The following is a 16,345-nucleotide window of genomic DNA, read 5'->3' on the forward strand; positions in this document are numbered from 1 at the left end:
TCTCAGTTTTTGAAAGAAATATTTTGAACAGAGTATCTAGTATAAACCTATGAATAATCAGAACGAGTAATAGGTTGATTCTATTCAAAACATTTATCCAGGATTTTGAAAAAGCCCCTCAAGCTCTCAGGATCAATAGTCTCATTTAGATAGAAGCTCTGAACTAATGGGCCAAAAGCTAAATTAGGCATTTTGATATATTATTCTTTTAAAAAAATAAATGGGCTGCTGACATTAACGATTGGGTGGTTTCCTCTAGAAAACCTGGATGCTCCAGAAACACTTGGCTGATGTTGCTCCTGCGCGCCCTCTGTAGGAGCAGAGCAGGGGCTCGCCTCCTCCCTGCCAGGCACCCTAGTTTGTCTTCTAAACCTAGTTGTTAGATGTTAAAGAAAACAAGAATGAAAACAAAAACCTAGCAGGTCTTCTATAGAACCTGAACATCAGATGGAAATTCAGGATGTCGGTTACATTTCAGTAACATGTCCATTCAGTTCAGTTTCTCCATGGATAGTTTACAATAAACAAATTCAATTAGAAGCACACATACAGGTATTCCCACTGGTTTTTGGATGTTTGTATTTTTGGATTGTTGGAGACCCTTGCCTCTTCCTAATTATCTCCATATCTTCTTTTTGTTCCTTGTTAATTTATTCCATTTTTGCAGAAGTCTGACCCGCTTCTGTAAACCCATTTTGTAGGATGCAGATTCTGATGAAAGCCATGGTCATTACTGCCACTCTCAGAAGTACTTTAACAGAAAACGTTTTTCCCTACTCTTCCTAACCCATCCCACTGATACACATTTCCTCAAGGATAACAACTAGTTAATAGTATATTTAATAGTTTATTTTACTTTTTTAAAATCTGCATTCTGCGTAGTTGCATAAGAAATAGACACAGAATATATGTATATGTATAAATTCTATGTACATATATACATACAATGTTTTCTGCATTTTCCTTATATAACCAAATAATTCATATAGGCATATTTTTTGTACCTTGATGTTATTCTTTTGAATGGCAACGTAGTATTTGTTTGTGGATATTTTTATTGTTTTCAGTTGTTTCTTGTGTGTTTGCTTTCTGTTTTTTTTTATTTAAAATTGTGTTGCTGGCATACTCTGGTGATTATATCATATTAAATGTTTATAATTATATTAATGATGGCAATTCCTAGAAATAATATTCTTGATAAAAGAGTATGTATATGTAACATTTTGGAATATCTATAATAATAAAAGGGTAATATGCTAATTAGACCGGATGTCCTTCCAGACGAAGCCTGGGCTGGAGGGAAGCCCTGGTCCCAGGTGGCTGCTGGTGGCTGGGGCAAAGCCCGGGTCCTGGGTGCCTGCTGGCATCCAAAACAAAGCCCGGTCCCGGGTGTTGGAGGGAAGCTGGTGCCGGCAGCCAGGAGAAGGAAGGCCTACTCTTGCACAATTTTCATGCATCAGGCCTCTAGAATTGTCAATATTTATCCCAACAGATTAGCACCATCTTTACTTTTCTCAAATCTTTGTCTTTACTATATATTCTTAAAATTTATTTTTTTATTCTGATTTTCATTTATTCACAATGTGTATAATTGTATACCTTCTCATTTGCATGCTATATACCCATATTTTTCTGTGAAATTCTTGGTCATACATTGTACATGAATATCTAAATTCCAAAATCTCTGTAGTTTGGTTAGCATTCTACAAACGTCATTTCTCAGGAGAGTTTTTATCTGAAGTTTCTAGAAGAGAAACCTGCCGTCCCTACTGCCTTTTCAAGGGCTAAGATCCAGAGAAAGATGACTGGGCACCTGCCTGGGTGAGACGCCATGTGATACTTACCTTGAGGCAAAATTGTTCTTAATATATCATCTCTGTAGGTTTTCTTTAGACTCTTGTGCTTATGCGGTATCATAGTCAAAGGTAAAACCAAGAGTTAGTAACTATAAAGAGTGAAATGATCACAAATTTCTCTTTTTAGGCACAGTAAACACTATCTGGTAACAGACTGAAGGAGGGAAACAGTGAGGGAAACTGTGGACAGAGACACTGAATCAATGTCCTCCATAATTTTGAGAGTGTTCTGAGTTTCATTCAATCAGCATTTATTGAATCCTAATATTAGTAGTCAGCTACTAATTAATATTTTAATAAAATTTGCATTCAAAAAAACATGCTTGTGTTTATTTTGGCTGTGCCATGGCTGTGGATTTAAATGAAAAGACAGGCTCAGGATTCTAAAATGAAGAACCCTCTTGAATGGACCTCACCTAGTCACAGAGGGTGTGGGGCAGGGATGGGAGAGCATGCTCAGTGGGAGACACGGGCTGCGAATGATGCCTCTGCCATGCTCCTGACCGGTGGCCAGAGGAATGTTCCTGGAAGTTCCATACCTTGTCAATATCTATCTGTAGTGTTGCAGGCCCTCCGCTCATCCTCCTGCTCAACCTTGTGCATGTGATTCCCCACAGTACTCAAAGGCGGAGAGGCATCCCGTGACGGCACTGGAGAAAATGATGGAGTCAAGCTTTGCTGGCCCCCAGTCATTTCCAGAGGTCCCTTCTGACAGAGGAAGCCAATCTGTCAAACACCACAGGTACAGGTAGTTAATCATGGCGGAATGGGCGCATTCACACCGTGTGTGACTCTGGACAACACATGCCCAGAAATGGCAACACTGTTTAGGAGAGATGGTTGTTCTTGCTTCTCATGTGGTTGTCCATGGAGTGGATGCTCAAGCAGCTCACAGCAGGTAAACCAGACACCAGCAGGCTGCAGTGCCCCTCTACAAAGCCGAAAGGAGCTGTGAACAACACCCATCAAAGCTGCAGCTACAGACCAGTGGGTGAAATAATTGCATTCTGAAATAACTATTACAAACATGATTGTTTCAGCCGGCCTTATCACTCTCTGCAGATTTAAGGACTAATTCTTCTCTGGGAAACTGATGCGACATGTTCCAGGTCTTTCACCATGACTCTCAAACAAAGAAACTTTCATGGGGGAAGAATCCTGGCAAATCTTCTTGGATCTGTAAGATCTATGATCAATGGGGTGGCCATCCTTTACAAGCTGACCATAGCAATTGGCTCTTTGGGGAGAAAGCCAAAAATAACGTTATCTTACAAATTTTATAAAATTCTGAGGCTGAAAACTTCTTAGTCATCTTCTAGTCACATACTGTGTTTTATACATGAGGAATCTGGAACTCTAAAAACTGAAAATTTTTGCTCTCAAACAAGTGCCAAAGTTTGGGACTAGTGCTGAAGCAGACATTATGTTTATGGCATTTAAATGCATAGCCTTTATCCTTGTAGAAGTTGTCCCAAGATTTGAGCTTTCTTTTCTTAGTAAGAAGTATAGTATTTAAAATTTAAAAAAATAACATTATGAAGAGATAAAAATTTGTAAAAAGAAAATATGAAAAATCACAGTTGTTCCCATCAATGAAATGTAAATATTGGTTTTTACACATCCAGGCAGTGCTTTGCAAACCACCCGGACAGAAGCACACATTGTACAAGGAAACAGTCTTCTTCCTTGCTTTTCAATGGGCCCAAAAAAGATTTCATTGATGCTGACATGTTGCTTTGAGGTTTTCTGTCACTCTGTACGATTAGAGACTGAGATACTAAAGGTTTGCTGTTTTTCAAAAGGTGATTTAAATATTTTTAGCTCAGGATTTAAATGTTTAGTTATTGGATAATTGCTTTAGTTATTAACTACATATTTTGATTTATATCAATTAAGGAATTTGTAGATATTTCCCTCTTAAAAAAAAAAAAAACATTTCAGTTCCCTGGAGCTAATAGAAGTTCTTTAATTAGGGAAATAAGTCCAAAATTACGAGCATCTTAGAAGATGAATATTTTCTCCAAAACAGCATTTCCCCCTGCTGATTATAATACGTGTTAAAGTGGCATTGCACCCAGTTAAGTAAACTAATTAAGTATAATATTACTCCAGCACTACGTTATGCCATTGATGTTTTAAAGTTGAGATAAAAAAAGAATTACAGCTTCTATCGTATTTGTGCTGCAAATACCCTACTCTTCCTCTTCTCTGTTGACATCCTCCCTCCTAAATGTGGCTCCCGCTGTGGTTTCTAGGAAATAAGGATGCCTGTCGGAGACCTTCCTTTCTGTTTGGTTCAGTGACATTGCAGTGTTGTTGGCATGCATCGTGTCATGGTAGATAGGCAAGGACTGATTCATAAAGTGCCTCTAAAACTTTGAAGCTACAGTTTAATATCTCAGAGCTTTGTTTTGTAAAACATGCAGGAGACTTAAATGTTTTCACGACTGGCAGCCCGGTCACTGATTTATGTAGCCTGCCAACTGCTCCATGACTCCCCGAATGCTACTGCGTTAGCAGGCTAGACTAGCTGGCTGATCAGTAGTGATGGAACTGTTTTTAAGATGGGCCACTAGTTCATATGGTAGACTTTGCTGCCAAGCAGTTTGGCTAGCTATGAATAATTAATTTATTGCCTTGCACTGCAAATATGACATATCTGGATAGCTCATTTATGAAACAAAGCTATTAATTCAAAGCATTATTTCTTTTTAGTCAAGAATATTTCTTTTTTAAAAAGAATCCTAGTATGTCATGTCTTACTTATTGCATTGTACTTGGCAATGTAAGTCACTGATAGATAGCACACATCTAAGTACTTTTAAAGGGGGAAAGAAGTCTGAGTTTTCAATGATTTGTGTGAGAGGAGCCAGGGGAGCTCATTGTACTGAGCACCTGTTACGTGCCAAACACTTCACACTTTACCGCTTTTACCCCCATAGCAATCTTATGAAAAGACGTAAGCATGATGCCAGTGCCTTTCTCCACACATGTCTAGTCTTCACCTCTCTGCCAGCACTGCTCTGTGCACTAGAAGGGCAGCAGGCTCCCTTGTCCTCTAGCTTCCGTCGGCTCAATGGGAGGTGCCTGCATGTGATGGGAGGGCCAAAGAGAGCGAGGTTCCATTACTTCCACCCCCCTCCCTGCTTGGCTGCCTCAGCTATGGCCCTTTTCCTGGGGCCAAAGTGCCTGCCAAGTGGCCCTTTCCTTATAATCGCCTTGTCTCTCCATTCTGCTAACAGCTCCCTCTCCTTGTCCCTTAGGTCATAGGGATAGTAACAGCTTCCTGTTGTCACTAGCCTTGACATACAGCAGTATCCTCTGTTGTCCTTTTTTTCTCAAATACTGGGCACACCTTTGTAAATGGCAAACTTTCCCCCAAATGACCCAACTTAGCGTGTCATCTATTTTCCTCCAAGACTCTAACTCAGTGATGGTGAACCTTTTGAGCTCAGCATGTCAGCATTTTGAAAAACCCTAACTTAATTCTGGTGCCGTGTCACATATAGAATTTTTTTTTATATATTTGTAACCATAGTAAAACAAAGATTTATATTTTTGATATTTATTTTATATATTTAAATGCCATTTAACAAAGAAAAATCAACCAAAAAAATGAGTTCGCGTGTCACCTCGGACACGTGTGTCATAGGTTTGCCATCACTGCTCTAACTGGTACCAGTACTTCCCCCAGGGCCATGCTGCTAATGATGTACAGACCAGAGATAAACACCCAGATCCAGCTAACCCTAGCACGCAAGCCTGAGCACCCTTCAGACTCCATAACTGCTGCTGGATGGTGCAGATAGAAGCTGGAGGGAGGGAAAGGCATGAGCTGATACAGAGCTTCATAGACTTGTTGACTTTGTGAGACCCCTTGATATTAGGCATCTTGGGACTCGACATGCAAGAAATATTATGAGAAATAATTAAGTTGTAATAATGTTGCCAGGCATAATCTGGTGTTTGTACTAACTCAGGAAGTCCATGTTGGGTTGAGAATATGAAGTTTTATTAGTCATCTTGGTTCTCAAACTCTGGCCTTAAATAATATTTGAGAAGTTGTTTTGTTCAGTAGAAATAACAGCAATATTCATGCAGGAAAACATACAGAACTTCAAATAATAAAGTGATATGGGTAAACTCCTTTGGGGGACTGGTCTGTTTAAAACCTGATAGGTTTATTGACATTTTGAAAATGTGTTTAATTTTTTCTGCATAGTTTTATGTGATTTAATCACAAACTGTCATCTTAGGAATGTGTACACAGGAGCCAGTTCTCTGCACTGCTCCCCATGGAGTATGTGAAATTCAGTGGGGTAGAGATGCGAATGGATATGCAACAGGTAGTGTGTCAAATTAGCAACTGATTTTTAGAAAGAATCTTATTCTTTTGTTTAACATGATCTGTATAGGGATCTCACCAAAAGTACATTTCATTTATATATGTTGCCCTTTAGGGGCACCTAAAAACACAGTTATTTTGGTATTTGGACATATGAGTCAGAATGAGATGTTTAGTAAAAGCAAACTAAAAATGGAAAATGATTTAGCTTCTCAAGACTGATGGAATTTTGAGATAATAAACTGTGAATTTAGCACATATGTTAAGGAGAGAATGCCAATCATAATAAAGTTTGTTTATTCTACTGCTAGCACAAGTGAAAATTTCCCCGTAGATCCCTTCAGGGCTACCTGTGTTTGGTCCATGCCAGTGTCTAATAAGAAAGCCACACTTATTGTTATTAGAGATACAGCCACTGGAGCTTGAATACTGAGGGCAGGTGGGAATCAGGAGCTTCAGAATTCCTTAAACCCACCTCTTAATTTGGCCGGAAAGCAGCAATTTTAGCCCATTGTGCTCCACGTTAGAAAGCCAAAAACACAAGAACTTCTCTTGGCCTCAGGCTTCGCAAGGGTAAATGGATTTGGCAACTTCTGATCCCTCCTGGCAGATACACACCAATCATGGGTGGAGTCTGGACAGGGACTTTGAGGCTCTCGGGTGCAAGTGCACTGTTTAAAGGGTTTGAGCAGCCACCTGAAAGGTTATGGCTATGACTGATGTGCTGGTTTTCTCTCCCGCAGCCGGAGTCTCTCCTCCTGCTGCAGTCCAGGACAGAGGAGTGGTGTGCTCCACCGGAACGCCTTCAGGAGGACACCCCCCTCACCCCGAAGTAGGCTGGGTGGGATTGTGGGGCCAGCGTATCAGCAACTTGAGGAATCAAGGATCCCCGACCAGGATACAATACCTTGCCAAGGGTAGGTCTGAAAACAATGAAATGTAGGGAGGGTGTCATTATTGCTATAGCTTTAAGTTGAGTTGCTATGCTCATTGGGGTTTTTTATTCATTGATTTTGTCACCAATAAGCTATTTATACTTCCTTTCATCTTTGTTCTACAAAGGTAAACTAACTTAAAAGGTTAGGTACAATGGAAATATATATTAGGAAAGTGTTTAATCAAAAATAAACATAACATTAGCAAGGAAATAAATGTACACATATCTAAGCACTATGTTATTAAATAGTCACTAAAACAGCTTAGAATTTGTATTCGATTTAAAAACTTGAGATTTCTTAGGAGGACTAAAATGTTTCTTTATCCTTAGGTTTGAATAAAACTACTTAATTCTCTGATAAGTATGACTGTGGACAATACTGTAAACAGTAACCTATAGAACCTATAGCATATATATATATGAGATATATCATATAGGATACACACACACACACACACACACACACACACACACACATACATACATATACATCTCCTATATGATGAAACCCTAATATGCAAATTGACCCAACAGTAGAAAGACCGGGCTCTATGACGCTCACTGTCCACCAAGGGGCAGATGCTCAATGCAGGAGCTGCCCCCTGGTGGTCAGTGCGCTCCCACAAGGGGCGTGCCGCTCAGCCAGAAGCCGGGCTCATGGCTGGTGAGCACAGTGGTGGTGACAGGAGCCTCCCCCACCTCCACGGCAGCATTAAGGATCCCTCAGGAATGTCTGACTGCCAGCTTAGGCCAGCTCCCAGCAGCAGGCGGACATCCCCCAAGGGGTTCCGGACTGTGAGAGTGTGCAGGACAGGCTGAGGGAACTCCCCCAGTGCACGAATGTCATGCACGGGGCCTCTAATTATATATATGTTATCATGTTATCTACTTCCATCGAGCATTCTTGAATGTGTTTCATTTAATACTGACAGCATGATTTCGAAGTACAATTTGCTGAACTCAGATCCCTAGGTTTATTCATGGTGCAGGGATGGAAATATGGGCTTTGGGCACGACAACTGCTATTCCTCCTTGCAGTGCAAAGGGTGTCCTTCCTCTGAGTGGCTTACACGGCTCAAGGTGTGGTGAATGGAATGGAGGATGAACTTTAGTCCCATTCACCTAATTGACTATTCAACCAAACATGGTAGCTCTTACTTAAAATGACTTAAGTTCAAATATTTGGCCCTTAACATCCTGTGTGAATTTGGGATAGTTTTATCATCTAAGCTTAAGGTTTTTTTTCATCTATAAATTGAATAAAGATAATACAGCCTTCCTCAAGGTTGTCGGGTAGATTTTTTTTAAGTTATGTGTGGAAAGAGCTTGTACCTTGTCACATGGCAAGCAGAGATGTAGCACTGGTTTGTATTGTCTCAGGAGCTGTTATAAAATTATCACTGATTTCAAGAATAATGCAATCAGGGTTTACTACAGAAATTTCAGGAACCTGTTCTCTCACACAAGCCAGGTTCTTATCACATCTAGCTTTTATCTCTCTGGAAGAGCCATGCCAGGTTTCTGTGCTGCTTTGCCCTGGGTGATGTTCCCACACTGTATCAAGCTGGAGGCCTAAGCAAGTAGGAAGTCCATCACAGAGCCTTACCCTTGTCTTTTCTTCTGGAAAAGATATATGTGCATTTCTACTCTATCTGACAAAGCTCAGCAACAGATTGCTTTAGGAAGACCAGGAGACAGGAATTAAATAGCCTGTGGCTGGGTTTTGTAATTTTGAAGCAATTCCGAATGTAGTGCAAAATGTAGTTGGTACAGATCTGCAAATTCAACATAACAGCCAAGTTATCCAAAATGTCTGATATAATGCAAGTCAAGAAGTAGCTGGCCTTCTCTTTGCCTTATATTTGGAAAGGGGGTTTGTATTTAGCCTACAATGACAACTAATCAGATTTCATAATTATCTTCCTTCTTAAATCACTAATATTGCCCGTTGCCTAGGAATAGCATACTTTGTGACTGCAGAGGGGGCCCAGCCCATGCTGTGTTTCTTTCTGACGGGCATGTTTTGGCTGTCGTTCCATATGTCCAGGTGTAAGGATGCTCTGAGCTGCTTCAACCACACATACATGAACTTTCAGAGGCTCAGAGGTGCCCATCACATGCTCAGAGGTGCCCTGCTTTGTCTTTTACCTCCTGGGAGACTTCTACTTTCTGTCTGCATGGTGGTGGTTTTGTTTTGGTTCAGTCATCATCGGGGTTGGAATATTCTCTCCAGCTGGCTGGCCGCGTGTATTTTCCTGTGTGTGATATGCACCCAGTGTTGATAAATGGTGACTCTAAGTATAAGTCACGGTGTGCTCAACACAATGAATCTCAGGGAGCAATCTCATTCTCAGTTCTTGAAAACAGCTATTTTCCACTCCTGGGGGACTTTCCATCTCTCTGGACTGGAAATAGGATCTGTAATAGAATTTCACAGTTAAAGGCCCTCTTCAAATCTGGCCCTAGCCTGGAGGGGCAGTGATTGAATTTGCAAGAGCCATCAGCCATCTGCTGCTTGTTTATCACGCATGTGAGTGCTCTCTGCTAGGTAGACCCCGGTGGTGGGACTTCTCTCCGTGGCACTGACTTCGGCCCAGTTTGAACCAGTAGTTATCTCAGTGAAGCCGGAGGAAGGTGTGAACTGGTAGCTATTCAGGAACCTTTTTTCGGATTAGTGGGGTCAGAGACAGCCACGGTCCCAGAGCTCTGAGCTGTGTTATGTCAGGCAAACCAAACTAATGTATTCATATGCTAGATAGAAATAAATGGAGTCACAAAAGCTAGACTGCCACCTTCAAAGTAGAAGGGATACGAAGTATACTGACTGTTTGCCGTATATAACCTCCCAATTCATGGGTCAACACTAACCACTGAGCATCATCGGCCTGGCAATATTTCACCTTTCCTTAGTTACTGAGGAAATGAACTGGTTATTTCTTTGTTGAGAGATCAGAGTAACAACAGTCCAAATTGGCATTTTACAGACAATGAATGACAAGCTCATGGATCAAAATTGTGAACAAGTGATTGACTGTCAGGGATCAGACTGCTGCCTGTCTTCCAACCCAGATCACATCTAGAGGTTGTGCTCCCACTTAAACTCATGGAGAAGAGTAACCTGCTTCTCCTCAATGCCAGTGCTGGACTCACAGACTCAGGGAGGGAAGAGGGAGTTACCAGCATCCTCTGGGGAATAGTGCAGAAGCATTACTTCAGTTAGTTCTCAGAGCAATCCCCCAGAGCACTGTCACCACCTGATTGTTTTAATTGAGGAGAAAATTAAAAGGAGGCTGCAATTCATCTAAAAATGGTGTTGGGGCTTGAAGTCATGTCTGATCCAAAACAAAAGCACATTTGGGAGAGTTCACATCTTCATGTTATGGTAACATTTTAGATTGCAGTTATTGGCAGCTGTGTGTCCCATGTCCCTTAACTGAACTTGTGAGGTGACCTAAAGGTCAGCTGAAATTCCTTTCTCATCTACACCCTTAATCCAGCAGTCAGGCTTGTTATAAGACTGCTTCAAGTTTGGCTTGAATTGCCTTTGATCACTTCTTCATCAGGCCACATTGTTAACTTATTAAAGCTATGATTGTCTAAATCCTCTAAGACATTTATACATTTATCTAATACTAGAGGCCCAGTTCACTGATTCATGCACTGGTGGGGTTTCTCAGCCTGGCCTGTGCTCTCTCACAATTCGTGACCCCTCACAGGATGTTGGAGAGCTGGTTTCGACCTGATCCCTGCAGGCCAAGCCGAGGGACCCCACCAGTGCATGAATCCGTGCACCAGGCCTCTAGTATGCATATAAGAGTTTTGGTTAATCTCTTCCTGCTCTCCCCTCCCTTACCTCTGAGATTCATCAGTCTGTTCCATGTTTCCATGCCTATGTGTTGAGCATCTGCTCCCAGTGGTCACTGTACATCATAGACCGGGTGGTTGGCTGGTTAGCCAGTCACTTAGGCTTTTATATATATAGATTTTTGCAAATAATGTTTAGATCCTGGTATAAGAATTTGCATCTATGATCATCACATTTCAAACCTATTAAATTCTACCCACTGATATACTCTCATGATATTTGTGAGAAATACAATTTTATCCTAATTACATTTTTGTCTCTGTGAGGTTAGTGAATCTGATAGTAGAGATTCTGTATCTTCATAGATATTAATGGTGTTAACTGGATGATATTCAGGACAAATACAAAACCCTCTAATTTGTTCCATTTCTTCTTGTTGAAATTGATTAGAACACTTAGGCTTAGATTTTCAGTCCCAAAACACCAAAGCAAATGGACCAAAATCCCTGGAAAATTTCCTTTTGCGGGGTGGCTATACAGTGTACACAGGTAGAGATTATGCATCCTTTGAAAAGTGTTCTAGTGCACCTTGGATGCCCACTCATTTCTGGCTTTCATAGTAACAATTAAAATAAGACAACTTGCGTTTAACTTCTTCCTCTTCTGCTTACGAAAGGTAACTTGTGCAAGTCATTTGAGTACCCCTTAGTCCAATTTCTTCTTTAATAACATGGTAATAATAATAAGTAAGCCAAAGTTTTAAAAATAGTGAAGCAATTCAAGGTGAAAGTACTTTTGAAAAACACTATGCAGCCTGACCAGCATGGCTCAGTGGCTGAGTGTCATCCATGAACCAGGAGATCACGGTTCTATTCCTGGCACATGCCTGGGGTGTGGGCTCCATCCCCAGTAAGGGTGTGTAGGAAGCAGCTGATCAATGATTCTCTCTCATCATTAATATTTTTACCTCCCTCTCCCTTCCTCTCTGAAATTAACTAAAAATATCTTTAAAAAATAAAATCACTATGCAAATGTTAGCTCTTGTTAGTATGTTTGAAATGGATGCTGATTGGGGTATAAAGTGTTTATCTCTAAGGTATGCTATGTTCTCACATGCCTGCTCCATCAAGATTTATTGGTTACCCACTCTGTACTAGGCACAGTAAGAGAGGATGGGACTACAAAGACACCTAAATTTGCTCCCCATCTTTTCTCACCATCTGATAGAAAGAAAGACCTCTAAATTACTCCCATCGTGCCCTTAAATAACGATTTCTATTCAGTATGCTACACACTTCATCGCAATTATTCTTTCCTTGTATAAACATGACTTTTATTTATATTACAATGTAAGACTAGGGGAATGCTAGGTATCATATGGAGGGTAGATATGTTTAGATTACACTTAAATTTTAATGTTTAATTTAATGTTTAAATTAGGGATAAATAACAGAAATAGAGTAAAAACTACTGTTCAAGTCCCCAAACCACAATTCTTCAATCTATGACTAGCTGACCCACACTGTGGCACTGGGAAGCTCAGAGGCACTGGGAAATTCACTAGCTCTGAACTGGCAAGAAAGGGCCTAATCAGATTCTGGAATCTTCAAATGACTTGAATAGCATGCTGGCATTCTTGACAAGCCATTGACAGTTAGAAACCACACTGGCTGCAGAAACTACGTATAGGAAGTTGCTAGATTGGTAGAGGCCTTACGAAGCTCACTTCATGCTTGTATTTGGACAGAGAGAAGAATCATGTGCCTCCCATGCCCCGTTAGGCTCAGCAGTTTGTAGTGAGGCAATGCCCAAGGAGCAGAGTGCCGATAGAAATGGCGTTCGTTCCCCTAAAGTTGTGAAGCAGAAAGACTCTGGACTCTAGCACCTTAATGCTTAACGCGGGGCTTCCCGGTTTCTCCAAGTAGGTTGGCCACATGAGTACCAAACCAGGGCTGAGAGGGTGGTCGAGTTGATGGAGTGGAGTAATGCCGTTATGGGTTTCCTGTTTGTCACTATGGAAAGGCCACACTTACCTGCTCAATCCCCATTTACTTTGTATTCTAGGATAGAGGTCAGGAAGACTATATCCCACCTGCCTATACAGCTGTGGTGTGTTGAAAGATCCCTGGACTTAAAGTAAGAAGATCTGGGTTTGAGTCTCAGTCTGTCACTTATTTTCTGTGTGACCTTGGGCAAGTCACTGCACCTCTCTGAGCTTCAGTTTCCTTCTCTGTTTATCTGGGAACATATTCTGCGTCTGATGGGGTTGCTGTGAGAAGTCAGTGAGGTGGTGCATGTGGCAAGTGCTTTGCTGGCTGGCGAGTGCTCTGAAGAAGCGCCGGCAGAAGGCAGGCTGTCTCACACTCTCTTTCTTTTCAGGTATTCATCCGCCGGTTTAAATACTCAACAGGATGCATCAGCCCATATGCAACTGCCTTCGAGAGAGACAAACTCCTATTTTAATAGCTTGGATCAAAAGGACCTGCTGGGGTATTCATCCCCAAGGGCCAGTTCAGTGCCCATCATCCCTTCAGTGGGGCTAGAGGAAACCTGCATCCAAATGCCAGGGATTTCTGACGTCAAAAGCATCAAATGGTGCAAAAACTCCTACTCTGCTGATATTGTCAATGTGAGTATTCCAGTCAGCGATTGTCTTTTAGCAGAACAACAAGAAGTGAAAATACTGCTAGAAACTGTCCAGGAGCAGATCCGAATTCTGACTGATGCCAGGAGGTCAGAAGACTACGAACTAGCCAGTGTAGAAGCTGAGGACAGTGCGAGTGAAAACACCGCCTTTCTCCCCCTGAGTCCCATGGCCAAATCGGAACGAGAGGCACAATTTATCCTAAGAAATGAAATACAAAGAGACTCTGCGTTGACCAAGTGACTTGAGACGTAGGAATCTGTGCATTCTATGCTTTGCTCAACAGGAAAGAGAGGAAATTAAATACAAATTATTTATATGCATTAATTTAAGAGCATCTACTTAGAAGAAACCAAATAGTCTATCGCCCTCATATCATAGTGTTTTTTAACAAAATATTTTTTTAAAGGGAAAGAAACGTTTCAGGAGGGATAAAGCTTACAACTAAAGCTTTCGGGTGGAATTCTGAATACAATTTCAGTTAGTCCCAACATTATCCTCTTTGGCTCTTGGTAGATGCGGGCGATTCAGACCCTCAGCCCCACAGCACTGTGTGCTCGTCCAAAAGCACTGGCAGGTACCTGGTTTCAGAGACCAGCTGCGCCCGAGGGCGGGTGTGCCTGTGCGCAGACAGCCCTTGCCATTTGGCTTGGCAGTCCCAACCCCTAAATTTCTCTTCACTCGACAGCCTCATCACAGGTTATGTCATGTCAACCAATGTAGTGTTTTCTATTTCATTTTGAGAACGGCCCAGGCCTGGGGAGGAGAAGGAGGACAGAGATAGAGGGAGCCATTGGGGGCAAACTCAGCTGCTGTTCCGTGCCATCTTCCTCTGAAATTTGAAGGTGCAGAATCTCAGAGCAAGATATGAAATCAATCTATAAAAAAGGACAAAAAAATCAGTGTCATGTCACTAAAGTCATGCTGATAGAAATGTTTTTCTTTGAGATCGTTTAGGACGCCAAAGGAGCATTTCTCAGTGTGTGTGTGCGCCTGTGTGTGTGTGTTTGTGTGTGAGAGAGAGAAAATGTGTGTGTGTGTGTGTGTGTGTGTGTGTGTGTGTGTGTGTTTGCTCCCTCGAGCACTGGTATGCTGTATGCACATGTGTTCATTGTATGTGTGTGCATGTGTGTGTGTGTGTATTAAGCTTGCTAAACTTTGTTCTGAAACATCAGGGAATCTAATATTAAAAAAAAATTTCCCTCTTAGATCTGTTCACTTTAAATTTTTCCATTAAGTATAAAGTTCAGTTAGTAAGTTCTTACATCAAAGTCACTTGCATGGTGGGGTCCTATAAAACTGTTGACAATGTCTAGACCATTTTCTGATGTGAATACTTCTGAGAGGAACAACTGTAGGTTCATTGATGATATCTGTATCACAGGAGAGTTGAATGTGTGTGTTTATTTTGAATCATGCGTACTTAAATTATTCACACAAGCCGATGACCAAATTGACAGTTATCCTTTGCTTTTTCATGAGCCTCATTAGTATTTATTTTGTAGTTAGTCTACAACTTGTGGACCAAGATATTGGCTTCTGTGGTTAATATGGAAAGAATAAATTGTTGAAATCACAAAGGCGAGTATTCAGTTCACAGGAAGTCCTCAAAAGAACAGTAAATTGTATTGTATGTTCCTTTGGAATAAAGCAATATTTTTACCACTGCTGAGGTGAGCGGGGACTCCTCCTGGAGATTTGTCTGTTTTATTTACCCTTATTTTGATGGGGGCATTCAAGAAAATTAGTGTTCACATAACCAGTCTTTTTCCAATTATTGGTGGTGTTGTTATGTTTACACTGTTTTAAATAAAAAGGCACAGTATTTGAAAGTATATAAAAGATTTCTTTTACTGCAGTTGGGGAAACCTTATTTAAAATTTTCTTTTTCCATTGAGAAGAAATGTAACTATTTCAGCGTCAGACATCGAACATATACAACACTTTTTTGAAGTTAAGTTGTTTCTGTTGAAAATACTTTGCAAATTGCTCTTTGAGAACATTCTTTAATAATAGACACAATGCCACACAGGGAAGAAAGGACAGTATGTTTTTCAGCACTGTTTTGTGAAAATTCAAGGTCTCAAATGTTGAAAACATTTTGGTAGAGATGCATTTTATATGCAACAAAAGGTTCGTGGTACTCATCAGTTGTCCCATTATAGTTTTGTTGTTTTTTAATTTATAGGTAATGTTAGCCTCTTAAAAGATGTTTATATATTTTTTATTTCTAGATCATCTGTGTTCTCATTTTAAAATTATGATATCTTTGGGAAAAAATTGGAAAAATAGTCTTAGCAGGTATATAAAACCCTCTTAAGGTACATATAAAATATGTTATTGTGTTGCAATTTGTTATAACTATAAACATTAACTAGAAGGCCTCACAAGTTTGTTGCTGTCAACCTCATTCTTGGTTTTTTCACTGAAACGTTCCTTGTTGCTTATCTGAAAGAGTCAGACATAATTTATCTATTTAGGAGGTTATATACTCTGTGACTCACTGTGGCTGTTACTATATTATTTACTCTGAAAAGATTATCAGTCAAACATAAGTCCTGGTCCAACCCATTATTTTTCAAAGAAGAACCATGTATTGTGTGATTGTAAACACCCTGGTGCATTCAGAAGAACATGACCATCAGGCACACCCACTGGAGTCTCATGTGAAGTTAGAGATATAGGTACTTCCTAATTGATAGTCAAGACAAACTCTTCCATAAAGAATAACTATCAATGTTATGTTCAGTAGTCATTT

At 40.6% G+C, this 16,345-nt stretch overlaps 1 protein-coding gene across 1 annotated transcript in view; it reads left to right on the forward strand.

Annotated features, from left to right (window-relative positions):
* Nucleotides 1–15,932, forward strand: part of NRG3 (neuregulin 3) — a 576,649-nt gene extending 560,717 nt beyond the window's left edge. The window contains exons 7-10 of the mRNA XM_036337388.1: nt 2,474–2,598; nt 6,945–7,118; nt 13,008–13,079; nt 13,323–15,932. Coding sequence (XP_036193281.1) covers nt 2,474–2,598; nt 6,945–7,118; nt 13,008–13,079; nt 13,323–13,830 — 879 coding nt within the window. The 3' untranslated portion in view covers nt 13,831–15,932. The remainder of the gene's footprint in view (nt 1–2,473; nt 2,599–6,944; nt 7,119–13,007; nt 13,080–13,322) is intronic.
* Nucleotides 15,933–16,345: the final 413 nt, after the last annotated feature.

Source organism: Myotis myotis, unplaced genomic scaffold, assembly GCF_014108235.1.
Source record: "Myotis myotis isolate mMyoMyo1 unplaced genomic scaffold, mMyoMyo1.p scaffold_m19_p_15, whole genome shotgun sequence".
Taxonomy (NCBI): domain Eukaryota; kingdom Metazoa; phylum Chordata; class Mammalia; order Chiroptera; family Vespertilionidae; genus Myotis; species Myotis myotis.